General features: G+C 39.8%; 1 protein-coding gene across 1 annotated transcript in view; it reads right to left on the bottom strand.

Annotated features, from left to right (window-relative positions):
- The window catches only part of LOC117519815 (protein diaphanous homolog 1-like), a 307697-nt gene that overhangs the window by 182250 nt on the left and 97502 nt on the right, over nucleotides 1-27945 (bottom strand). The window contains exons 11-13 of the mRNA XM_034181058.1: nucleotides 5450-5568; nucleotides 4157-4273; nucleotides 2293-2408 (exon numbers count right to left, since the gene is read on the bottom strand). Of these exons, the coding sequence (XP_034036949.1) occupies nucleotides 2293-2408; nucleotides 4157-4273; nucleotides 5450-5568 (352 nt within the window). The remainder of the gene's footprint in view (nucleotides 1-2292; nucleotides 2409-4156; nucleotides 4274-5449; nucleotides 5569-27945) is intronic.

Below are 27945 nucleotides of genomic sequence, written 5' to 3'. Positions count from 1 at the left end.
CACCCAGAGCACAAAAGTGCGGGAGAGACAGGAGAAGCCGCCATGCTAAACCGGCTAAGAGCTAGTAGCTGCGCTAAGCTAGCAGATTCCTAAAAACACACAAAGTGAATAATGTGTAAATAATTTAGAGGTGATTCAGCAGAGGGAGTGCTTTAGTAAAGGCACGTGAAGATTACACTGTGAAACAAATCGTTATCTAGTTATCTAGATCAATCTAACTACGCAGATTAAACAGCCAACAGATACAGCAAAACACCGCTGTGCTCCGGAACAGGAAGTGATACAATACCACAGCCAATTACGGCAAAAACAATGGCCAGGTTATTGCCCCAGCAACATTGGAGCTAATATCACTAAGCTACCAATACCTGCTAACAGTGTTAACATACAGATGAAATGAAATGAAAATTTTATTTGATGGAAATACTGGAGCACAGACTTCTTAGACTGTCCAACTAACTGCAAAGCAATCCCTATTATCTCAGCTATTTGTAATAAAATGATCACAAAGGACAGAGAGGGTGACCCCACAGCAACTAGCCTCCACGGTTAACGGTATCCAGATATGGCTCACCAGTACATCCGCTGTGGGAGTAGACTTGTGTGCCGCACAATTGCCAAATAATTCACATTAACTTTGGTGTGTGCTTTTGAAGGACAAATTGTACCAGCATACTCTGATATTAAAATGTGCGCCTGGTACAAAAAAAGCATACAGGTTGGCAGGCCTGATACTCTATGGAAAATATGTCTAGAGGGGTAGTTTTCAAAAACTGAGCAACTGTGGAAGAAGAGACACCTGATGTAACCCACCAACTGGACAACTCTGAAGAAGTTATAGGGTTCTGTGGATGCGAATATGAAATTTGCATCTTGCAAATTGTCTGTTGCATCACCACAGATAATCAGCAAGGACTTTAAAAGAAGACCTAAAATGTCATATACAGTTTGACAGAAGCATATATGCTAAACTGATACCAAGATGTGATCCACTTTCTTTCATTAAAGTCCTTCTCTGTTCCACTTCACTATGCAGCTGTGATGGGTGATGCAAAAGACAAAATTTGCACTTCTGCCCAGTTTCACAAATCATACCCACAGAAGCACTGTCTGTGAAAATTGAGTATTCAGTCAGGTGTAATTCCACTTCATACTGTGCAATATCAATATCTCGTTCAGGGAAATATCATTCAACTGTGCAATATCAATCTCTCATTCAAATGTATTATTTAAACTGTAATATCTGCTGTGCCTACTTCCTATTTATTCTGGGTAAATTATACTATTGAGTCTGTTTATTGTTTATACTGAATATATTGTTTCTATTTATAGTACGTCCCTTCGGCTTCTCCTGTTTTCACTGTGAGTCACCACAGCCAATCTGAGTTGGATCTCCATGTTGAGTTGGCACAAGTTTTACAGATGCTGGATGCCCTTCCTGGAGAATGGGCAGAGGTGGGTTTGAACTGGAAACCTTCTCCTCTGGAAACAAGTGTACTAACCATGTGGCCACCACCACACCTTGGCTAACCTAGAGATTGTTCCTACTCATAAATTTCCTTGTTTGTACTCCTAGTTTCAAAATGGTTTACTTTGTGTTGTGGGGTTTTTTTTTTAAGTTATCATTATTGGTATTCTACTCTTACAATCCTGCACATTTGTCCATTACAGGAGTAATTACCTGTAATTCCTTCAGAGTTGTCATGGGTATCTTGGTGGCTACCTTTACTTGTCTTCTTCCACATCGTTATTGAGAACTACATACATTAGAAAGATTTACTGCATAGTTTGTCCAGCCATGTCCAGAAGTATTTGGACAGTGACAAATTTTTGTAGTTTTGCCTCTGAACACCATCACAGCAGTTAAAATAAATTATTCAATATGTAAGATAGCTTTAATTGAAATAATTTAACAAAAACATTGAATTAACCAATTAGAAACCATAGCTGTGTTTCCATTACTTAATTGTGTAAACGTTTAGCAGTACTTTCACAATGTTAAAGCAGAATACGAAATGACACTGATGGAACTTGACTGCTGGGTTCTATGTCCTTGTGAGAACTGTTATTCTAGCAAGGCTCTTGTGAGAATTGTAATTCCAATAGTCATGGCAATAGAAGGAATTTGATCTCTTATATTTAGCAAGCTCTCAGTCTCTTACTCCATCCACACATAGTGCTGTGTATTGTACAATGCCATGTATGCCATGTGACCCTGTAATAGCGAAAAAAGTTCCACTCCACTTTTTTAAATATTGCTTTTTTTCTCTGGGCTCTGTTCTCACAACTTACCAATCAAGCCTTCAATGTCTAGTCTGAGGTGGCGGCACTTGAAGTCAGGGTCCGCTCCATTTCTGTGAAGAACAATCTGACCAACACACTCATCTATCAACTTGTAGTACTGAGGCCTGGAGGTAGGAGAAAGTGAGAAAATTACAGAGACACGAATTAGGAGATGGGGGGGGGGGGCTAGAGGTAAGGTGTTGAGACAAAAGGATGGAAGGAACTGAACAATTGAGATGGAGTTAAATGTTGGTTGAAAGTGTATTACAACAATGCACATGGAGTTGACAGTTACTGTAAAGACTTTATGTGTGATGATTTCACTACCGCCTGTTTTAACATGAAAAGGTGTGATGTGAACACAAGGTGGGACTGACAGAGCGCAGGAAGGTGCAGTGGTCCAGATCGTGTGAACACAAATAGATTGTCACTTTGTCTTTGTCTGCAACAGAGATTGGCTGTCTGCGTGAGCATGACAGTTTTCTTGTCACAAAGATTGATTGGGTGCAACTGTGTTTGAGTGAGTGAGTGTATGTCCAGCACCTTGAGTCTCATCAAACCACTTTCACACAGACACTCAATTGGGCGGGGGGGGGGGGGGGGGGGGGTCCTCATTAGATGCTGCCAGTGTCACAAACTCAATACTTTATTTATTCTGTCTCTCTTAGTCCTCTCTCCCTTACTCCAATCAGCTATAGTTCAGAGTCCCCATCAAGCTTAATTTTTTTTTTCGTTGAGCGAGAGAGACATCTAGTGACACTTCTGAAAACCTGTCCAAACTTAAAGATTTGTATTTCATATGCATTTTGATCAATTTTCTAAAGCATGCAGTCTGGTTTTAAAAACCATTTAAATGAACCACATGTAACAAGTCCCTTATGAATGAACAGCAGGTATATGGCTATAAAAACGTAACTATTCACATTCTAAAATTAGTTATTTGTGCGATCTTGTGAATTCTGAGGCTCCATCTACAGGTGAAACTGAAAGACAGAAAGACCATGAAAACATCCACCTCAATAATGCATATCTTTGAATATTTGGTTTTGTCTTTTCTGCGATGTAAAGCAAGCTTACAATTTTCATCCCATGTCCTTCTACAAGTGTGGAAACCAATTTAATGAAAGTAGATTTACACACAGCACCAACCCTGAAGCTCCACTTGGTTTGTTATTATTTTCTCCTCGTCTTGTTTTTGTCATTTTCTTCTGTTGTCCTATCCTACTTATAACCCCTAGAGCTTTGGCAAACACAGGGAGACAAATTAGCATATTTCTGGTGATAAGAGACAATTTCTATTAAAATGGAACTGCACTTGTGTGTATTAATTTCAGAGCTGTGTAAGAGTGTGCTGAAAAACAAACAGCAAACAGTGAACCAGGTTGAGGAGAGGGAGAGGTGGATGAAGAGAGTGAAGCGAAGAAGCTGTTAAGTGAAACATTTGTTGACCTTTATACAACTATTCAGGTTGTTCAGGTATTGCAAAACAGTCAACATACATATGCACAAAGCTACATAAGCACTTCACCTGTATTCATAATAATGTGGATATTTGACACAGAATCATCAAAAAGCATGTTTTTTGTTTTTCATAAACCCAGATATCACTCATTTGAAACTTTTGTAGGCGAGAAGCTTCATAAATAACCTAACAACTATTAAAAAAAATTCCACTGAAGCATGGATATGATGTCCAAACAGGCCTTTAATATTCATCTCATTAGGGTAAGCAACCCATACTTCAGTTAACTGTAAAATCCAAACAGAACAGAGGCGATAAATACTGAAACTACTATATTGTTACATCACAATATTGCACATCAAAATATGACCAACTCCACTGGGTGACTATGAGTAAGTGTGTGGAAACTACCTGGCCATGTAATCATTACGGACCAGCAGCAGGTGTTGCAGCAGGGACAAAAAGTTGTTTTCAGCCTTTGAGTCTTTTACCGTGTTGACAAGGATCTCAAACACATCCCTCACATCACTAAAGACAACCGTTAAGGGCCACTTTAAACAACAATAAGCAACAAATCTGAATACAAGTTCTAAACACTATTACACAGGACACCAATGGTGATCACAGTAATGGTTATTCAGACCTCAGGATACTCTCTCACTAATATAGTTTTATGTTTTGTAAGGAAACAGGATAACTAAAGATTCACAAAATGACTCACGGTAGTTACTGTGGGAGAAATTGATTTTTTCTGTATAATGTACCACTGAGACACCTGGTGTTGAAAGCTGGAACTATGTGTGCAAAAGCAGTTAACTGCAGCTAAATCAAAATTAAATGTATTGATTCAAAAGAGACTAAACTGGCACACTGTCTACTATTAAAAAAGGTGGTACCAACAGTTACCAAATCCAGGCCAGGTCATAATGGATGTAGGTGCTTTAACTTGGCAGCCAATAACTGCAAGCAATATAAGTATAACTGGACATAGCTCTAGTCTCAGAAGGCCATTGGGACTACGGTTTGATAATAAATGACAACAGCATTCAACATTCATATACAACAAGAAAACTACAAACGCCAAACAACGACATACATTTTCTCTTGCTGTACAGTGTACACCTGCCTTAAGTACCACTACTGCAAACCTCTAATAATGGCTTTGCAGCATCCAGGTACATATAATGTCTGTATAAGATTCACAATTTTGTCCTTACCACAGGAGGACTGTCATGATGACAGGAGTAATGATGCAGTTTTAGGTGGATATCTGATTCCATTCTTGAGTATTTGTCTAAACCACTTACCAAAAAAAAAAAAAAAAAAAAAAGATGCAGGCAAAAACATAACCTCTTTAGTAGAGGTAATAAATACATTGCCTGAATACAGCACCTATATTTCCAGTACAAACAAACCCATAAAAAAAATAAATCACAGCAGTTACAGTATAGCTCATGTGTGTAGATTAATGAATCATTAAGTCATCTTTTGAAAAGGTCAAAACATAGATATTTCACATTTTTCTGTAGCATTTTAATGAATATACCATTATAAATGAGCCAAAAAGCTGGAAATGTCTGTTTTGTGTGAACACTGAAAATGGTGACAATGTTGATGCTGTGTCATGTTTTTTTTAATATGAAAGTACGCTATAAACAACTCCACATTTCTACTGAGTGATTATTTTGTTCAATGAAAGGATATTCCATCTCGATTCGGATGTCATCAAGACGTGCTTTGAGCTCCTCAGAGTCATCTTCAGCCTGCTCATCAAACACACTAAGCTGCACCCTCAGCTCTTCATTTTCTATTGTCCTCACCCCCTGCAGAGAGAGGGATAGGCGACAGGCAGAGGGATGAAAATGCACAGAGAAGAATGGCAGGAAGAGTGTGACAATCAAACAGCTTGAGTTTGGACACTTGCGGAAGTTTTTCAGGACATATGTTTTGTGACAGCTAGTCAGCAAAACACCAACATTACGTGAGACATCAAGAGCAGGCCTGTGCACGTGTGTTGTTTGTAAAACCTATACCATTTTGAGTGACAGAGAAACAGAGACAACGATAATGTTCTGTGTACCTTCAGCAGATCTCTAAGTCCCAGTCTTAGCAGTTCAGAGCGAATATGAATCCTGAAGTCCAGTTCCTCTCCCCGGCTGATCAATGCGTTGATCAGCTGCATACAGCCACCCTACCAAAAAAACGCATCTGAAAGTCATCCTGACACTTCAAAGTGAATAGCGTGAAAATATCTCTAGTGTAATCTCCTGAATTACTTCAACGAATAATGGGGACTGCAACAAATGGTACCAGCTACCAAACGAAACCGGGTGTCAAACAGAAAACAGCATTTCTAATTGTTCAAGTATGTGTGCACCTTTGTGTGAGTACCTTAAGAGCACGTTTTGAACACTTATGCCATCCATAAGTGGCTGAAACCGCTCAATGTCTTGTTTCTCTGCCTCCTCTGTGATGGCCTCCAGAACACGCTCATGACTGCAAGTAACAGTCATTTCAAGGAAAAAAAAGAAGCAACACAAAAATACACACAGAAACCTTGGCTGCAAAATATTACGTATGCACAGAATAAGAATGTACATTTTGTTACTTGATTCCCCAGTTGACGGTATAATGAAAACGGATAGGGTGAGGCAGAAAATGGAAAGTACAACTGATTACAAGACACTATTAAAGTGATTTTTATTACACAGCATCCTCAAATCCCTAATCAAATTATTATTTTGTTTATTAGACCAACTAATACCTTCTGTTACAGTTGGCTGTGCACAGGCTCGTAGAAGCCAAGAATTTTAGGGAATACTCGCCTATTACTTGGTCATAAGAAAGTCATGGTTTCCTTTAGAGACCAAAATGTACCTTGTACCTGCAAGCGTGGCAGTCTACTAAAGAAGTGGCATTAAATTATTCAGGTAAATTGTTGAGGAAGGCGAAAGAATGCTTCATACAAACAACATCATACATGCACTGGCCTTTTTCCAATTTGCTTTATAGCTGACTGTTTCCCTAAGATGACAGGACAACATGAGTTCATGTCAGGTCCTCTAAAAAATATTTGAAACAGTTTTGTGATACTGAAGCAGTACATTAAGTTGCAGCAACAATATGGGGCTTCAACAGTTCTCTGCATCCTCGCTGATGTCTCACAAAGTCAGATGCGTTACCATGTACTATATTAGGGTTGATCAACTGCCACGTCAATCTTGATTCTGCAAATAGTAACTTACCCTGAGCAAAAAAAAGGACTCTTACTCCATACATGAAATGCATCCAAGTTATCAGAGCGCCTGTGTAATTGTCAATGTTTATTTACCTTTGCTAATTAAATAATGTTGACTTTGTCAGAAAAGTATCTGTTAAAACTTGTTTGCTAATCACTGCCAATGAAACAGCACAATACTAAAGACATCACAGCACTGCAAAACGAAACTGAATTGGCAATTAAAAGTCATGACTTTCACATACAGATATGGATCCATTTGGCTTTATCAGGAATACGTACAGATTTTCAGGATGCTCCAAAATGGAGATGGCAGAAAGCAGCTTGACAGCATCCACCATCATATGAGGAACCCTTGGGTTAATGGCTCTGACCAGAAGAGGAATTCCCTCCTTTGACTCCAGCATGGATTTTAGACCATACTGAAGACAGAGAAATAAGTAACCAAGGAAAAAAAAAAAAAAAACGGTGAGCGAGAGGCTTGCCTGGTGAATTTTATGCAGCATCAAAAACTCGAGTGATCGACTTTGAGGAAAAACAGGCGCCATGAATTTTCATTTCACTTTCATCAAGCTGTAACTAAAACAAGCTGCAAGTTCATGTGCAAACTTTTTTTACACTAACCTGGTAAAAGCTACAACTTGTAAAAACTCTGTATCACTACAAAACATGTTAACGTTTAACATGATTCATTTTTAAACTGGTGTGAGAGCACTACACTTCCTTATTTACCTGCTTATAATCTATCATGAAATTGAACACCATAGCAACATTATAATATAACCAATAAATTGACAATGATAACCAGTGAGCATAATTGATATTCCGCTTTCTCAAAGGCCATTTAAGTACTTGGCAATACCATAAAATAATGGAGCATTTGAAAACTATGGCAAATTACAAAGAACTATGTGGAATGTTTTTTTTTTCTTCTTTTTAATCAAATTACAACAATTTTGAACAATATCAGCATTTTTATTTATAGACCTTTTTTGATTCATTAATATATCTTGAATGCTTTTATTTATTTATTCCAATTGTTGACAGGGGTTGTAAGAGCTTAAAACAACTTATTCTATAATACAGAATGGCACAGCATCACATCAAATTGATACAGTCTTAAAAGTGCATTGTTAAAACATATCAGTGACTATTTAAGACCATTCACTAGCAGAATTCCATGTGGTTGCACAGAATCAGTGGTTTCAAAGAGTGCACTCAACTATGCATCTGCACTCCAGTGGAGAAAAGGACAGAAAACGAAGTCACAATGGCAGTGCCATCAGCGTCATTATTTAAGTATAAATCTGGTAAGAGATAATTATGGCAGTAAATCTTTCATGAAAGTTCTTCTACATTAGCTAAACATCAGTCACCTTTCACATCACTGCAATTTGTAGAGGAACAAGAAATGCTGTCTTAATTGAGGGTTTTTGTCATGTACATCATCTTACCTTGTTATTCATAAAGGCTTTGAGACAGCGAATGATCTCGTGTTGACATTTCACTCCCTAATTCTAGTTGGCAGAAGAAAAGAAGACAGGTGTTAATACCACATACTGAAAGATACTTTCATCTAATCTTGCGATTAAAAGTCTTACGAGTACTCCTCTTTCTCCTCCTGCAGTCTTCTGAGTAGGTTTCAACAACAGAGCCAAGCCCTCTCCTCCAAAGTTCTGCACCCAACCTGGAAATGACAAGGCCACAACACAAACAGTTTAAAATGCTGTTTTTAAAATGTTTAACATTTGTTTAACAATATGTATTTCATTTCCAGGCTAATGTACCCGTTTCTGTTTTGAAAACTTGTTAACATAATAAGTTTTTATGCCTGAAAAGGTTGTAGAGTGGTTCTTGCCAAATACAAATTTAAATATAACCACATTATTTTTAGACAACAAACACTTTCCATTTGCATATTGTAGAAATTCTGAAGCAGAAATAGAAAGGAACTAATTTGTAGTGAGGAAAATGTTTATCAGTGCATGTACATTATGTATCACACTGACTCTTGATAATTTTACAGCCTCAAATCATGGTCTGTGTCTAACATTAAGTTGCCCCACAGGAGCTCTATCTTCTCATAATGACAGACAGGTGCTCTAAGACACACACACAGAAGACAGCAAGTGACTGCCAATTACTTTCAGTTTGTGCTGAAACAATATTTGAAACCATGGCCAAGTGGTTAGTGTGCTTGGTTTCAGTGTGGAAGCTTTCCCGGTTCAAATACAATGCCTGCCACATTTGTCATGCAACGTGGAGTTCCGACAGGAAGGGGATCCAGTGCCAAACCAACCTGTGCCAATTCAACATGCAGATCCACCTTGGATCTGTTGTGGCAACCCCAAATGAAAAAGCAGGGAGCAGCCGAAGGGACTTAATTACTAGTAGCTTTGTCAAAACTTTCATCTTAGATATTTTTATTTTTTCTGTTGACACAACTCTTTGATTTGGCTGCTTGACCCATTTTAAAATGAGACAACAGTGTCCTCCTTGCCTGAAATAAAGTAGACACAGTGAGCCAATACAATTGTAATGTGTCCAGCAGAGAGAAATTTTGGCCCCAGTGTTATTTAATTTTTACAGTGCATCCAGTAATTATTCACAGTGCTTCACTTCTTCCACATTTTGTTATGTTACAATCTTATACCAAAATGGAGTGAATTCATTTTCCTCCTCAAAATTCTACTCACAACACCCCATAATGATACATAAAAAAGTTTTTTTTGAAATTTTGTGCAAATTTATTAAAAATAAAGCACTAAGAAATCACTTGTACATAAGTATTCACACCCTTACCTCTACTTTGTTGATGCACCTTTGGCAGCAACAACACTGAATATGATGCCACAAGTTTGACACACCTATCTTTGGGCAGTCTTGCCCATTCCTCTTTGCAGCACCTCTCAAGCTCCATCTGGATGGATCGGGTGTGTCAGTGCACAGCCATTTTCAGATCTCTCCAAAAATGAAATGTTCAACTGGACTCAGGTGTGGGCTCTGGCTGGGCCACTTAAGGAAATTCACAGAGTTATCCTGAAGCCACTCTGAAGCTACTCCTTTGATGTCTTGGCTGTGTTTAGGGTCATTCACACTCTTGCTTGCCTCTACTGGTGGTTGGCTCTCACTGCGGTATTGTATCACTTCCTGTTCCGGAGCACAGCGGTGTTTTGCTGTATCTGTTAGCTGTTTAATCTGCGCAGTTAGATTGATCGAGATATGTAGATAACGATTTGTTTCCCAGTGTAATCTTCACGTGCCTTAACTAAAGCACTCCTTCTGCTGAATCACCTCTAAATTATTTACACATTATTCACTTTGCGTGTTTTTAGGAATCCGCTAGCTTAGCGCAGCTACTAGCTCTTAGCCGATTTAGCATGGCGGCTTCTCCTGTCTCTCCCGCACTTTTGTGCTCTGGGTGTGAAATGTTTAGTTATTCCTCGGCCTCCTTTAGCAGTAATGGTACTTGTAATAAGTGTAGCTTATTCATAGCTTTGGAGGCCAGGCTGGGCGAATTGGAGACTCGGCTCCGCACCGTGGAAAATTCTACAGCTAGCCAGGCCCCTGTAGTCGGTGCGGACCAAGGTAGCTTAGCAGCCATTAGGTCCCCTCTGGCAGATCCCGAGCAGCTGGGAAAGCAGGCCGACTGGGTGACTGTGAGGAGGAAGCGTAGTTCTAAACAGAAGCCCCGTGTACACCGCCAACCCGTTCACATTTCTAACCGTTTTTCCCCACTCGACGACACACCCGCCGAGGAACAAACTCTGGTTATTGGCGACTCTGTTTTGAGAAATGTGAAGTTAGCGACACCAGCAACCGTAGTCAATTGTCTTCCGGGGGCCAGAGCAGGCGACATTGAAGGAAATTTGAAACTGCTGGCTAAGGCTAAGCGTAAATTTGGTAAGATTGTAATTCAGGTCGGCAGTAATGACACCCGGTTACGCCAATCGGAGGTCACTAAAATTAACATTGAATCGGTGTATAACTTTGCAAAAACAATGTCGGACTCTGTAGTTTTCTCTGGGCCCCTGCCCAATCGGACCGGGAGTGACATGTTTAGCCACATGTTCTCCTTGAATTGCTGGCTGTCTGAGTGGTGTCCAAAAAATGAGGTGGGCTTCATAGATAATTGGCAAAGCTTCTGGGGAAAACCTGGTCTTGTTAGGAGAGACGGCATCCATCCCACTTTGGATGGAGCAGCTCTCATTTCTAGAAATCTGGACAATTTTCTTAATCCTCCAAACCGTGACTATCCAGGGTTGGGACCAGGAAGCAGAGTTGTAGTCTTACACACCTCTCTGCAGCTTCTCTCCCCCTGCCATCCCCTCATTACCCCATCCCTGTAGAGACGGTGCCTGCTCCCAGACCACCAATAACCAGCAAAAATCTATTTAAGCATAAAAATTCAAATAGAAAAAATAATACAGCACGTTCAACTGCACCACAGACTAAAACAGTTAAATGTGGTCTATTAAACATTAGGTCTCTCTCTTCTAAGTCCCTGTTGGTAAATGATATAATAATTGATCAACATATTGATTTATTGTGCCTTACAGAAACCTGGTTACAGCAGGATGAATATGTTAGTTTAAATGAGTCAACACCCCCGAGTCACACTAATTGTCAGAATGCTCGTAGCACGGGCCGAGGCGGAGGATTAGCAGCAATCTTCCATTCCAGCTTATTAATTAATCAAAAACCCAGACACAGCTTTAATTCATTTGAAAGCTTGACTCTTAGTCTTGTCCATCCAAATTGGAAGTCCCAAAAACCAGTTTTATTTGTTATTATCTATCGTCCACCTGGTCGTTACTGTGAGTTTCTCTGTGAATTTTCAGACCTTTTGTCTGACTTAGTGCTTAGCTCAGATAAGATAATTATAGTGGGCGATTTTAACATCCACACAGATGCTGAGAATGACAGCCTCAACACTGCATTTAATCTATTATTAGACTCTATTGGCTTTGCTCAAAATGTAAATGAGTCCCCCCACCACTTTAATCATATCTTAGATCTTGTTCTGACTTATGGTATGGAAATAGAAGACTTAACAGTATTCCCTGAAAACTCCCTTCTGTCTGATCATTTCTTAATAACATTTACATTTACTCTGATGGACTACCCAGCAGTGGGGAATAAGTTTCACTACACTAGAAGTCTTTCAGAAAGCGCTGTAACTAGGTTTAAGGATATGATTCCTTCTTTATGTTCTCTAATGCCATATACCAACACAGTGCAGAGTAGCTACCTAAACTCTGTAAGTGAGATAGAGTATCTCGTCAATAGTTTTACATCCTCATTGAAGACAACTTTGGATGCTGTAGCTCCTCTGAAAAATAGAGCTTTAAATCAGAAGTGCCTGACTCCGTGGTATAACTCATAAACTCGTAGCTTAAAGCAGATAACCCGTAAGTTGGAGAGGAAATGGCGTCTCACTAATTTAGAAGATCTTCACTTAGCCTGGAAAAAGAGTCTGTTGCTCTATAAAAAAGCCCTCCGTAAAGCTAGGACATCTTTCTACTCATCACTAATTGAAGAAAATAAGAACAACCCCAGGTTTCTTTTCAGCACTGTAGCCAGGCTGACAAAGAGTCAGAGCTCTATTGAGCTGAGTATTCCATTAACTTTAACTAGTAATGACTTCATGACTTTCTTTGCTAACAAAATTTTAACTATTAGAGAAAAAATTACTCATAACCATCCCAAAGACGTATCGTTATCTTTGGCTGCTTTCAGTGATGCCGGTATTTGGTTAGACTCTTTCTCTCCGATTGTCCTGTCTGAGTTATTTCATTAGTTACTTCATCCAAACCATCAACATGTTTATTAGACCCCATTCCTACCAGGCTGCTCAAGGAAGCCCTACCATTATTTAATGCTTCGATCTTAAATATGATCAATCTATCTTTGTTAGTTGGCTATGTACCACAGGCTTTTAAGGTGGCAGTAATTAAACCATTACTTAAAAAGCCATCACATGACCCAGCTATCTTAGCTAATTATAGGCCAATCTCCAACCTTCCTTTTCTCTCAAAAATTCTTGAAAGGGTAGTTGTAAAACAGCTAACTGATCATCTGCAGAGGAATGGTCTATTTGAAGAGTTTCAGTCAGGTTTTAGAATTCATCATAATACAGAAACAGCATTAGTGAAGGTTACAAATTATCTTCTTATGGCCTCGGACAGTGGACTCATCTCTGTGCTTGTTCTGTTAGACCTCAGTGCTGCTTTTGATACTGTTGACCATAAAATTTTATTACAGAGATTAGAGCATGCCATAGGTATTAAAAGCACTGCGCTGCGGTGGTTTGAATCATATTTGTCTAATAGATTACAATTTGTTCATGTAAATGGGGAATCTTCTTCACAGACTAAAGCTAATTATGGAGTTCCACAAGGTTCTGTGCTAGGACCAATTTTATTCACTTTATACATGCTTCCCTTAGGCAGTATTATTAGACGGTATTGCTTAAATTTTCATTGTTACGCAGATGATACCCAGCTTTATCTATCCATGAAGCCAGAGGACACACACCAATTAGCTAAACTGCAGGATTGTCTTACAGACATAAAGACATGGATGACCTCTAATTTCCTGCTTTTAAACTCAGATAAAACTGAAGTTATTGTACTTGGCCCCACAAATCTTAGAAACATGGTGTCTAACCAGATCCTTACTCTGGATGGCATTACCCTGACCTCTAGTAATACTGTGAGAAATCTTGGAGTCATTTTTGATCAGGATATGTCATTCAAAGCGCATATTAAACAAATATGTAGGACTGCTTTTTTGCATTTACGCAATATCTCTAAAATTAGAAAGGTCTTGTCTCAGAGTGATGCTGAAAAACTAATTCATGCATTTATCCCTAAAAAGCCTTCAGTTAATTCAAAATGCTGCAGCTAGAGTACTAACGGGGACTAGAAGGAGAGAGCATATCTCACCCATATTGGCCTCTCTTCATTGGCTTCCTGTTAATTCTAGAATAGAATTTAAAATTCTTCTTCTTACTATAAGGTTTTGAATAATCAGGTCCCATCTTATCTTAGGGACCTCGTAGTACCATATCACCCCAATAGAGCGCTTCGCTCTCAGACTGCAGACTTACTTGTAGTTCCTAGGGTTTGTAAGAGTAGAATGGGAGGCAGAGCCTTCAGCTTTCAGGCTCCTCTCCTGTGGAACCAGCTCCCAATTCAGATCAGGGAGACAGACACCCTCTCTACTTTTAAGATTAGGCTTAAAACTTTCCTTTTTGCTAAAGCTTATAGTTAGGGCTGGATCAGGTGACCCTGAAACCATCCCTTAGTTATGCTGCTATAGACGTAGACTGCTGGGGGTTCCCATGATGCACTGTTTCTTTCTCTTTTTGCTCTGTATGCACCACTCTGCATTTAATCATTAGTGATCGATCTCTGCTCCCCTCCACAGCATGTCTTTTTCCTGGTTCTCTCCCTCAGCCCCAACCAGTCCCAGCAGAAGACTGCCCCTCCCTGAGCCTGGTTCTGCTGGAGGTTTCTTCCTGTTAAAAGGGAGTTTTTCCTTCCCACTGTAGCCAAGTGCTTGCTCACAGGGGGTCGTTTTGACCGTTGGGGTTTTACATAATTATTGTATGGCCTTGCCTTACAATATAAAGCGCCTTGGGCAACTGTTTGTTGTGATTTGGCGCTATATAAAAAAAAATTGATTGATTGATTGACTGCCCTGATGAAAGATGAACAGTCACCCCAGTTGAAGGTCAAGAGTGCTCTGGAGCAGGTCTTCATCCAGAACGTCTTTGTATGTTGCTGCATTCATCTTTCACTCAATCCTGACTAGTCTCCCAGTTCCTGCTGCTGAAAAACATCCCCACAGCATGATGCTGCCACCACCATGCTTTACTGGTGCCTGGGTTCATCCAAACAAGATGCCTGAGTTCATCTTTTTCTCCTCAGACCAGGGAATTTTGTTTCTCATGGTCAGAGTCCTTCAGGTACATTTTGGCAAAGACCAGGGAATTTGTTTCTCATGGTCAGAGTCCTTCAGGTACATTTTGGCAAACTCTAGGTAGGCTGCCATGTGCCTTTTACTAAGGAGTGGCTTCCGTCTGGCCACTCTACCATACAGGCCTGATTGGTGGATTGATGCAGAGATGGCTGTCCTTCTGGAAGGTTCTCCTCTCTCCATAGAGGAATGCTGGACCTCTGACAGTGTAACCATCAGGTTCTTGGTTACCTAACTGCCTAAGGCCCATCTCCCCCGATCATTCAGTTTAGACGGGCAGCCAGCTCTAGGAAGAGTAGGTAGAGCCGAACATCTTCCATTTACGGATAATGGAGGCCACTGCTGTCATTGGGACCTTCACAGCAGCAGAAATATTTCTGTATCCTTCCCCAGATTTGTGCCTCGAGACAATCCTGTCTCGGAGGTCTACAGACAATTCCTTTAACTGGTTTGTGCTTCCAGTTGCACTGTCAACCGTGAGACCTTATATGTAGACAGGTATGTGACTTTCCAAATCAAGTCCAATCAACTGAATTTACCCCAGGTGAACTCCATCTAAACATCTCAAGGGTGATCAATGGAATAGGATGCACCTGAGCTCAATTTTGAGCTTCATGGCAAAGGCTGTTAACACGTATGCACAAGTGATTTCTCAGGGATTTTTTTTCTTTTTGAATAAATTTGCAAAAATCTAAAAAAATAAATAAATAAATAAAATTCACATTGTCATTACGTGGTATTGTGTGTAGAATTTTGAGGAAAAGAAAATTAATTTAATCCATTTTGGAATAAGGCTGTAACATAAAATGTGGAAAAGGTGAAGCACTAAATACTTTCTGGATGCACTGTATGCTGATGATCTGTTTATGCAACAGAGAGCCCGTAACACTGGGTGTGTGAGTGTTAAAATGTTGAAGAAAGCATCTTACGTATACAAATGAGCTTGTAATTCTCAGTCTAGGTAGTGAGGGTTTGCAGCAGCTCTTTATTATATGTACTAAATATGGTGTCTAATATGATATGAAATATAACACCAGCAAAAGTGCTATATTAATAAGTAAAACCAAGCAGGACAAATGGCTCAAATTTCCAGCATTCAAATTATCCAACTATAGTCTTGAGGTCGTTAAAAAGGATCAAATCCCTTAGTCATTTTATAACGGATCAAATGAATGATGACATGACCTATACAATGTTGTAAGCTATATTCTCAGGCAAATACTGCATGCAAGTTTAGTCTCTGTTCCACACAAGTGAAAGTGGCTGTTTAAAGCATGTCGCACACCACTGTACACTGCCCATCTGTGGTTAAATTACAAAAAAATCTAGCAGGCAGAGGTTGCAAGTAGCCATTCAATGATGCCATGAGAATCCATCATGGAGTACCCAAAGTGTGGGCGTGCCAATCAGATGTTTTTGTTACTGTAGGAGTGTGCACTTTCAAGCATTTTTAAGAAACCTAATGCTTAAGTTTATGCAATGCGTGGATGAGTCTGAAAAAAGGGTCATTGCTGCACTTTCAAATCCCCATTGTGAGCTGCGCACACTAGTATTATAGGCTGAGATTGCACTGGTTTAAATGCATGTATTTTAACTGATTTATTAATTTTTGCGATAAGTCTAAGACTCACTTCTTATATTCTGATTGTTTTCAATCTGGCCTATTTTATATGTATATTTGCGGAATGTGAGTTGATGATAAAAGCTTCAATCATTTTTTTTAAAGCAGCATATTTCATCCTGAGGATACTAACCTCTACTTTAAGTTACAAACAGCTCTTATGTACTGAACAGTGTAGGCTCAAATAATTACAGACTGAGCCATTAATATATTAATAATTAATTATAAGTAATATGTACAACCTTAATTTCTACCTGCTACATTAAAAAAAAAAATAAATAAATAAGCTGAGCAAGAAATCTACTTCCTGCGGAGTACAATTCTCGATACTAGCTACATACAGCTGTTTGAAGACTTGTGACAGTGTGGGGTCTCTGCATGGAGAAGGATGTGGCACAATAGTTGAATAAAAACAGATTTACAGAGATTTATCATCCCTGTAAAGCTGTTTACTTAGTGTGAACAGTGGTGACTTTCAGAATGCTTTGCCCACAGGACAAACTATATAAGACCGCTTTATCTCCATCAAAGTTGGCCTGCTTGGATGATAAACTGCAGGATCACAGCATTCAAGAAGCTTCTATCAATTTGACTCTATCCCTTGCATGCTAAGATGTTGTGCAGCTGCTGCTGACTTTTTATTTATAGTATCTACTTTGAAATCACAAAATATTCCTCAAAGTTTTGTCTATTTCATCACAACTCACAGAGGGCCACAGAAATGAACTTCCTCCAACAATGGGAGTATAAAACTTTGTTTGAAGAACAGAAGAACTTTTTGTAAGATAAGTATTTCTAGAAAAACGAAGTCCCTGTCTTAACAATATACAACCAGGACTACAACCCCTGGCAAAAATTATGGAATCACCGGCCTCGGAGGATGTTCATTCAGTTGTTTAATTTTGTAGAAAAAGTCTCTGAGGCATGGACTTAATGAGTGACAAACAGTACTCTTCATCAATCTGGCTCCAACTTTCTCTGATTGCTGTTGCCAGATCAGCTTTGCAGGTTGGAGCCTTGTCATGGACCATTTTCTTCAACTTCTAAAGATTTTCAATTGGATTAAGATCCGGACTATTTGCAGGCCATGACATTGACCCTATGTGTCTTTTTGCAAGGAATGTTTTCACAGTTTTTGCTCTATGGCAAGATGCATTAACATCTTGAAAAATGATTTCATCATCCCAAACATTCTTTCAATTGATGGGATAAGAAAAATGTCCAAAATATCAACGTAAACTTGTGCATTTATTGATGATGTAATGACAGCCATCTCCCCAGTGCCTTTACCTGACAGCAGCCCCGTATCATCAATGACTGTGGAAATTTACATGTTCTCTTCAGGCAGTCATCTTTATAAATCTCATTGGAACGGCACCAAACAAAAGTTCCAGCATCATCACCTTGCCCAATGCAGATTCGAGATTCATCACTGAATATGACTTTCATCCAGTCATCCACAGTCCACGATTGCTTTCCTTAGCCCATTGTAACCTTGTTTTTTTCTGTTTATGTGTTAATGATGGCTTTCGTTTAGCTTTTTCTGTATGTAAATCCCATTTCCTTTAGGCAGGTTCTTACAGTTGGGTCACAGACGTTGACTCCAGTTTCCTCCCATTCGTTCCTCATTTGTTTTGTTGTGCATTTTCGATTTTTGAGACATATTGCTTTAAGTTTTCTGTCTTGACGCTTTGATGTCTTCCTTGGTCTACCAGTAGGTTTGCCTTTAACAACCTTCCCATGTTGCTTGTATTTGGTCCAGAGTTTAGACACAGCTGACTGTGAACAACCAACATCTTTTGCAACATTGCGTGATGATTTACCCTCTTTTAAGAGTTTGATAATCCTCTCCTTTGTTTCAATTGACATCTCTCGTGTTGGAGCCATGATTCATGTCAGTCCACTTGGTGCAACAGCTCTCCAAGGTGTGACACTCCTTTTTAGATGCAGACTAACGAGCAGATCTGATTTGATGCAGGTGTTAGTTTTGGGGATGAAAATTTACAGGTGGATTCCTTAATTTATTTCTCAGAATTGAGTGAGTCCATATTTTTTCCCTCTGCTTGGTCTAAAAAAGTACAGTTACTGACTGCCACAATTATTTTTCCTGATTTCTTATAGTGTTTCTTAAAGCCAGAAAGTTGCCATTTGAAATGACTTTAGTTTTGTGTCATATCTGTGATCTGCTTTTTTTCCTACAAAATTAAACAACTGAATGAACATCCTCCAAGGCCGGTGATTCCATAATTATTGCCAGGGGTTGTATATGTAATGATATCACTTGAACAACAGCAAACAGCTTAAGTTTAAGAAAAAATTAATTAATTAATCCTCTGGCAATGTTTATTGTTGATTTAATTCATTTGAACAGAGCCTTGATGTTAGCATATTAATGTTGAGCATTTTACCTCACAGGATTATTATTGAGTGAAACCCGGAGAGATTCCAGACAGCTCAACAACTGTGAGTCTCGATACTCTGACTTTAAATTCCTGGATGTACATCATAGGAGATCTGGAGCTCTCCTTCTGGTCTTGTCCCTAATGAACAAACACAGTGGTCAAATATGCATACATTCATACTCTGCATTTACATTTTTTCCTTTTGACAGGTTGAAATTGGATGAAATGCTCATGCATGCATAAAAGCCAGTATTTGGAAAGATTACCCCATAATAGGGTGATTTCAGAGTCAAATGACATACAGTACTTGCCATCTGTGCTCAGCACCACATAAAATTATACCTGCCGTTTTTCAACTGACATTTACCCAACCATGAGAAAAGCTGCTGGTCAAAAAAATGTCTTTAATATGTTGTCAACACTATAATTCACCAGTGATTACACTTTGTATGCATTAAACTTCTTAAACAAAAAACAGAATAAATCTCGGCTTGACTTTGTCCTACAGTACCAGTCAGACATTTGGACACACTTTCCCATTCAACTGATTCAATCTTCCCCACTAGCTTGCTTTATTTATTATCTCTGTTTATTGACGCAAATTGGTTTGAAGGAAAAGTTCTCATAGTACCACAGTTTCTATTTATCATCGGCTGATTTAAATCAACTCCAAGAGATATTAAGACTTGGAAATGTTCTTGTATCCATTCCTGGATTTACATTAACCATCACCTACTCGAAATAACATTTTTTAAACCTCATTACTTCCAGTCTAACTACCACCGCTAACTGGAATGTGTTACACGCCTGAAATGAAGAATGGATGTATATAAAAAAAAATGACGTTAACAACACAAAACATCACAGATTTTTTTTAACCATCTAAACTTCTTCTGAATTAGGGTTGTTAGAAGATGTTTGGTGTGACCCTGAGCAATATCACTGATATACATATATAGTTATTACATCTTAAACATTAGTAACATGTTATATCTTCCACCAGCTTGATCTCCACCCCCTCCAAATCTCCCCCTGCATTGCTGCACCCTTCCCAGACATACAGCATCACCATACTGTAAATTTCTAGGGAGAGCCACGGTTTTCCTTGAATTGGAAATTCATTTCATCTGACATCACACCAGCCGAGTTGCTACATCTTAAACATTATGATTTTAGGCTCGTCGTAACAGTAATAAATGTTGGGCCCATATATATATTACATTACGTAACAGCATAGTAGCGTTGTGAACAACTGTATCTGGGCAAATGAATAATTATGGAGATTGTAGCAAATTCAATTTTAACAAATTCTAGAGGGATGTACCCTGTTCATTTTGGGACAACATTCAATAGCTTTACTTATTTTCAGTACTGACAGCTTTAGAGGTGTGGAGGTATTGGGAAACCATCTCCCGTTTGATTATGATGTCCTTTTCTCTTAGAGGCTGCTGTTTCTCCTCATTTAAGTTCATATCCACCTAGAGAAAAAAAAGTAGAATAAAGAGACAAGTAAAGAATGCATTGTCAAGAACATGTTACAATTAAAAACCTGTAGGCCAAAGCACCCCACACACATACACACACAAATACACAACACACACAAAGGCCAATGTCATAATTTGCTCCGCTCTTTCATAGCACCCCATAATAGTGGCTGCTTCCTATAGGATATAATGTACAACTCAAAAATCAGAAAAATCAGAAATACAAAAGAGAGAAAGACATGCATTAATCCAGCTTTTGAGAGACAAGTCACGGGATGGATATGGAAATGTTCATGTATCCATCCCCTGACTTATCTCACAAAAAATGGCTGTAAAACTGATGATTTAGTCCTTACAAATTGCCCCCGTCCCAAACATTTTTTTGGAATGTGTGGCAGTTTTTAAATATATGAATGAATGTATATTAACAAATTACATAAAGCTGACCACAGAAAACATAAAATATCTTTTATTCATGCTATCTGCAAAGGCGGTATGTAAAATAGACATCAAAGTAAATGTACGGATCAATGCAGTGTTTTTCTTTTAATGTTTTCCATATCGTCCCATCTTTTCTTATTGGGGGTTGTAGAAGAAATTGGGAACATCTGAAACAAAAATATCATGTTTTCCTCTTTTCCTGGCCTTTCTGGAGTCCAGTTGAAGGAAATCAGTCACAGCAAATGAAATCTTTAATCCTTCCATTAGTAGCAACTTCTGATCACAAGAGCGTTTTTGTGTGTGTGTGTGTGTGTGTGTGTGTGTGTGTGTGTGGTGTGTGTGTGTGTGTGTGTGTGTGTGGTGTGTGTGTGTTAACCGTGCATCTATGGACTGCCCAAAATCCACAAACAGGACGTGCCACTCAGGCCTACTGTATGTAGCACAGATTCCATCACGTACAATTTGGCCAAGCACCTCAAGTGGATTTTGGCTCCTCTAGTGGGTAACTCAGAACACACAAGATTTTGTGAACAAGATCAAGCACCTGCAGCTGGAGGCAGATGAAACAATCGTCATTTGATGTGACTTCATTGTTCACCTGCATCCCCACCACTCAGGCCGTCTCAGCTGTGAGGCAGAGACTGCTGGAGGATGTGTCTCTACTTGAAAGACCAAACTCACACCAGACCACATCTGCCAACTCTTGGAGATCTGTCTTAACACCACGTATTTCCTGTTTAGGGGGAATTACTACAGGCAGATTCATGGTTATGCGATGGGTCTCCGGTATCCCCCATTGTGGCCAATCTGTACATGGAGCGAGTGGAGAAGACAGCCTTGACGTCTTTCACGGCATCTCTCCCAGTCACTGGTTCAGATATGGATGACAGATGGGTTAAAATCAAGCAACAGGAAGTTGAGGACTTTACAGAACACATCAACTCGGTGGACGCCAATATCAAGTTCACACGTGAGGATGCCAGAAACAACCATTTAGCCTTCTTGGACAGTGATGTTACGATTGGAGAGAACGGCAGCTCCACACAGGGTTTACAGAAACCAACTCGCACTGACCAATATCTGCTCTTTGGCTCAAACCACCCCCTTGAACACAAGCTCGGGGTGATCAGGACGCTTCAACACAGAGCCCTACAGGTGCCCACAACGCAGAGGGAAGGGCAAAAGAACAACAACTTGTCTGGAAAGCCCTCACAGTATGTGGGTACCCACGATGGTCCCTGGATAAAGTGCAGAAGTCCCAGAGAACAAAGAGACCAGACAGACAGGAGACGGAGACAAAGAAGAGAGGTCTCTCCCCTTATTTATCAGGAATAGGGGAAAAACTACAGAGGATCTTCAGACAGCACAAAATCCCAGTTTACTTTAAACCGGTTAACACCTGAGACAGAAATTAGTTCACCCTAAGGACAGGATCCCTAGTTACAAACAGAGCAATGTAGTGTATTCTATCAGATGTCAGGAAAACTGTAACGAACACTACATAGGTGAGACTAAGCACCTTTACACAAAAGGCTATACCAGGACCGCAGAGAGGGCGCCAGTGGACCTCAGTCTGTAGTTCATCTCCACCTTAAAGACACTAACCACACGTTTGAGGACAAGAAGTTTAAATATTAGCTAGAGAGAAGAAATGGTTTGAGAGAGGGGTCAAGGAGGCATTCTTTGTGAAACGTTTGAAACCCAGCCTTAACCGGGGAGGGGTCTGAGACACGCTTTATCCCCTGTTTACAATGGGGTACTCAGGCCAAAGCAGTTTCAGTCTTGTGTTCATGGTAATGAGTCATTCACGTCATCAGCAGAGTCGTCAAGGGAGCCATCAGAGAGGGACAGCTGCCCTGTCATTAGGAGGGTGCTAACTAGAGCACAATAGGTGCTAATTAGAGCTATTGTTTAGTCACTAGCCTATAGCAGTCTGCCTCTCGGTAGGAGGGTCTGGTTAGGTTTAAAACTCCAGCTTTTGTGACTTCTTGATTATTCTTCTCTACAAGAGTCAAGACAGAAGTCAGACCACCAGAGCAAGAATTTTAGCTGAGGAAGCTTCTGCGATTTGAAGCGAAACGTCCTCGCGTCAAGCAACCCAGTCCATCGAAGATTCAAGCTTCTCCTCTATGGAAACCACCTGGACAACTGAGAGCCTACACAGAAACATTGCGACCAACTGTGTAGCTAACTTTAGAAACCACTTAAGATTTAACCAGAGATGCAAACAAAACAATATTATTCCCAAATGCATGAAGCAAAAGGCACTAGAAGCAGGTCACACAGCAGAAAAGATCCAGCACAGTTACCTTAGAAGGATTTTGGGTCTTAGAATTAGAAGGCTTCACTTTAAAATATTAGACCTCCAAATAATCTTGATAGTCTGCACAAAATGTTAGAAACTTTAGTGGAGGAAGAGGCCCATAATAAGATCACAAAGTTCATAGTTAAAATTCAAATGGCTGAGCATTTAAAAAGTAAGGAGCGGCAAATCAGGAAGTTTCACAACCTTTTAGTGCAGAAAAGGCGTACTTTCAGTGGGAGTATTTTTAAAGATACACCCAGACAAATTAGTGACAACAGGGAAATTGGGTAAAGAATCTCTCCAACAGGGTTCTTACACAGACAGAAAAGGATGTGCTCGCTAAAGGACTAAATTTCTCAGTGACCCCTAACATATACCGACAGTAGATTACATCACTGCAGTAGAGTCAGCCATTAAACATAACAGTTTGTCATTTCTCTAACAGTTAAATTTTATTAGCAAAGAAAGTCATGAAGTCATTACTAGTTAAAGTTAAAGGAATACTCAGCTCAATGAGCTCTGACTCTTTGTCAGCCTGGCTACAGTGCTAAAAAGAAACCTGGGTTGTTCTTATTTTCTTCAATTAGTGATGAGTAGTAAGATGTCCTAGCTTTACAGAGGGCTTTTTTATAGAACAACAGACTCTTTTTCCAGGCTAAGTGAAGATCTTCTAAATTAGTGAGACGCCATTTCCTCTCCAACTTACGGGTTATCTGCTTTAAGCTGTGAGTTTGTGAGTTATACCACAGAGTCAGGCACTTCTGATTTAAGGCTCTCTTTTTCAGAGGAGCTACAGCATCCAAAGTTGTGCTCAATGAGGATGTAAAACTATTGACGAGATACTCTATCTCACTCACACAGTTTAGGTAGCTACTCTGCACCGTGTTGGTATATGGCATTGGAGAACATAACAAAGAAGGAATCATATCCTTAAACCTAGTTACAGCGCTTTCCGAAAGACTTTTACTGTAATGAAACTTATTCCCCACTGCTGGGTAGTCCATTAAAGTAATGTAAATGTTATTAAGAAATGATCAGACAGAAGGGGGTTTTCAGGGAATACTGTTAAGTCTTCAATTTCCATACCATAAGTCAGAACAAGATCTGAAGTATGGTTAAAGTGGTGGGTGGACTCATTTACATTTTCAGCAAAGCCAATTGAGTCTAATAATAGCTTAAATGCAGTGTTGAGGCTGTCATTCTCAGCATCTATGTGGATGTTAAAATCGCCCACTATAATTATCTTATCTGAGCTAAGCACTAAGTCAGACAAAAGGTCTGAAAGTCACAGAGAAACTCACAGTAATGACCAGGTGGACGATAGATAACAACAAATAAAACTAGTTTTTGGGACTTCCAATTTGGATGGACAAGACTAAGAGTCAAGCTTTCAAATGAATTAAAGCGCTGTCTGGGTTTTTGATTAATTAATAAGCTAGAGTGGAAGATTGCTGCTAATCCTCCCCCTCGGCCCGTGCTACGAGCATTCTGACAGTTAGTGTGACTCGGGGGTGTTGACTCATTTAAACTAACATTCATCCTGCTGTAACCAGGTTTCTGTAAGGCAGAATAAATCAATGTTGATCAATTATTATATCATTTACCAACAGGGACTTAGAAGAGAGACCTAATGTTTAATAAACCAAATTTAACTGTTTTAGTCTGTGGTGCAGTTGAAGGTGCTATATTATTTTTCTTTTTGAATTTTTATGCTTAAATAGATTTTTACTGGTTGTTGGTGGTCTGGGAGCAGGCACCGTCTCTACGGGATGGGGTATTGGGGGGATGGCAGGGGGAGAGAAGCTGCAGAGAGGTGTGTAAGACTACAACTCTGCTTCCTGGTCCCAACCCTGGATAGTCACGGTTTGGAGGGTTTAAGAAAATTGGCCAGATTTCTAGAAATGAGAGCTGCTCCGTCCAAAGTGGGATGGATGCCGTCTCTCCTAACAAGACCAGGTTTTCCCCAGAAGCTTTGCCAATTATCTATGAAGCCCACCTCATTTTTTGGACACCACTCAGCAGCAGCAATTCAAGGAGAACATGCGGCTAAACATGTCACTCCCGGTCCGACTGGGGAGGGTCCCAGAGAAAACTACAGAGTCCGACATTGTTTATGCAAGTTACACATCGATTCAATGTTAATTTTAGTGACCTCCAATTGGCGTAACCGGGTGTCATTTCTGCCGACGTGAATTACAATCTTATCAAATTTACGCTTAGCCTTAGCCAGCAGTTTCAAATTTCCTTCAATGTCGCCTGCTTTGGCCCCCCAGAAGACAACTGACTATGGTTGCTGGTGTCGCTAACTTCACATTTCTCAAAACAGAGTCGTCAATAACCAGAGTTTGATCCTCGGCGGTGTGTCGCCGAGTGGGGAAAAATTGTTAGAGATGTGAAGAGGTTGGTGGTGTACAGGGGGCTTCTGTTTAGGACTACGCGTCCTCCTCACAGTCACCCAGCCGGCCTGCTTTCCCGGCTGCTCGGGATCTGCTGGGGGACAGCTAACGGCAGCTAAGCTACCTTGGTCCGCACCAACTACAGGGGCCTAGCTAGCTGTAGGATTTTCCAAGGTGCGGAGCCGAGTCTCCAATTCGCCAGCCTGGCCTCCAAGCTACGAATAAGCTGCACTCATTACAAGTACCATTACTGCTAAAGGAGGCCGAGGAATAACTAAACATTTCACACCCAGAGCACAAAAGGGGGAGAGACAGGAGAAGCCGCCATGCTAAACCGGCTAAGAGCTAGTAGCTGCGCTAAGCTAGCAGATTCCTAAAAAACACAAGTGAATAATGTGTAAATAATTAGAGGTGATTCAGCAGAGGGAGTGCTTTAGTAAAGGCACGTGAAGATTACACTGTGAAACAAATCGTTATCTAGTTATCTAGATCAATCTAACTACGCAGATTAAACAGCCAACAGATACAGCAAAACACCGCTGTGCTCCGGAACAGGAAGTGATACAATACCACAGCCAATTACGGCAAAAACAATGGCCAGGTTATTGCCCCAGCAACATTGGAGCTAATATCACTAAGCTACCAATACCTGCTAACAGTGTTAACATACAGATGAAATGAAATGAAAATTTTATTTGATGGAAATACTGGAGCACAGACTTCTTAGACTGTCCAACTAACTGCAAAGCAATCCTATTATCTCAGCTATTTGTAATAAAATGATCACAAAGGACAGAGAGGGTGACCCACAGCAACTAGCCTCCACGGTTAACGGTATCCAGATATGGCTCACCAGTACATCCGCTGTGGGAGTAGACTTGTGTGCCGCACAATTGCCAAATAATTCACATTAACTTTGGTGTGCTTTTGAAGGACAAATTGTACCAGCATACTCTGATATTAAAATGTGCGCCTGGTACAAAAAAGCATACAGGTTGGCAGGCCTGATACTCTATGGAAAATATGTCTAGAGGGGTAGTTTTCAAAAACTGAGCAACTGTGAAAGAGACACCTGATGTAACCCACCAACTGGACAACTCTGAAGAAGTTATAGGGTTCTGTGGATGCGAATATGAAATTTGCATCTTGCAAATTGTCTGTTGCATCACCACAGATAATCAGCAAGGACTTTAAAAGAAGACCTAAAATGTCATATACAGTTTGACAGAAGCATATATGCTAAACTGATACCGATGTGATCCACTTTCTTTCATTAAAGTCCTTCTCTGTTCCACTTCACTATGCAGCTGTGATGGGTGATGCAAAAGACAAAATTTGCACTTCTGCCCAGTTTCACAAATCATACCCACAGAAGCACTGCTGTGAAAATTGAGTATTCAGTCAGGTGTAATTCCACTTCATACTGTGCAATATCAATATCTCGTTCAGGGAAATATCATTCAACTGTGCAATTATCAATCTCTCATTCAAATGTATTATTTAAACTGTAATATCTGCTGTGCCTACTTCCTATTTATTCTGGGTAAATTATACCTATGAGTCTGTTATTGTTTATACTGAATATATTGTTTCTATTTATAGTACGTCCCTTCGGCTTCTCCTGTTTTCACTGTGAGTCACCACAGCCAATCTGAGTTGGATCTCCATGTTGAGTTGGCACAAGTTTACAGATGCTGGATGCCCTTCCTGGAGAATGGCAGAGGTGGGTTTGAACTGGAAACCTTCTCCTCTGGAAACAAGTGTACTAACCATGTGGCCACCACCACACCTTTGGCTAACCTAGAGATTGTTCCTACTCATAAATTCCTTGTTTGTACTCCTAGTTTCAAATGGTTTACTTTGTGTTGTGGGGTTTTTTTTTTAAGTTATCATTATTGGTATTCTACTCTTACAATCCTGCACATTTGCCATTACAGGAGTAATTACCTGTAATTCCTTCAGAGTTGTCATGGGTATCTTGGTGGCTACCTTTACTTGTCTTCTTCCACATCGTTATTGAGAACTACATACATTAGAAAGATTTACTGCATAGTTTGTCCAGCCATGTCCAGAAGTATTTGGACAGTGACAAATTTTTGTAGTTTTGCCTCTGAACACCATCACAGCAGTTAAAATAAATTATTCAATATGTAAGATAGCTTTAATTGAAATAATTTAACAAAAACATTGAATTAACCAATTAGAAACCATAGCTGTGTTTCCATTACTAATTGTGTAAACGTTTAGCAGTACTTTCACCAATGTTAAAGCAGAATACGAAATGACACTGATGGAACTTGACTGCTGGGTTCTATGTCCTTGTGAGAACT

This window comes from Thalassophryne amazonica, chromosome 11 (assembly GCF_902500255.1).
Source record: "Thalassophryne amazonica chromosome 11, fThaAma1.1, whole genome shotgun sequence".
Taxonomy (NCBI): domain Eukaryota; kingdom Metazoa; phylum Chordata; class Actinopteri; order Batrachoidiformes; family Batrachoididae; genus Thalassophryne; species Thalassophryne amazonica.
This window is presented reverse-complemented; position numbering and strand designations above follow the sequence as displayed.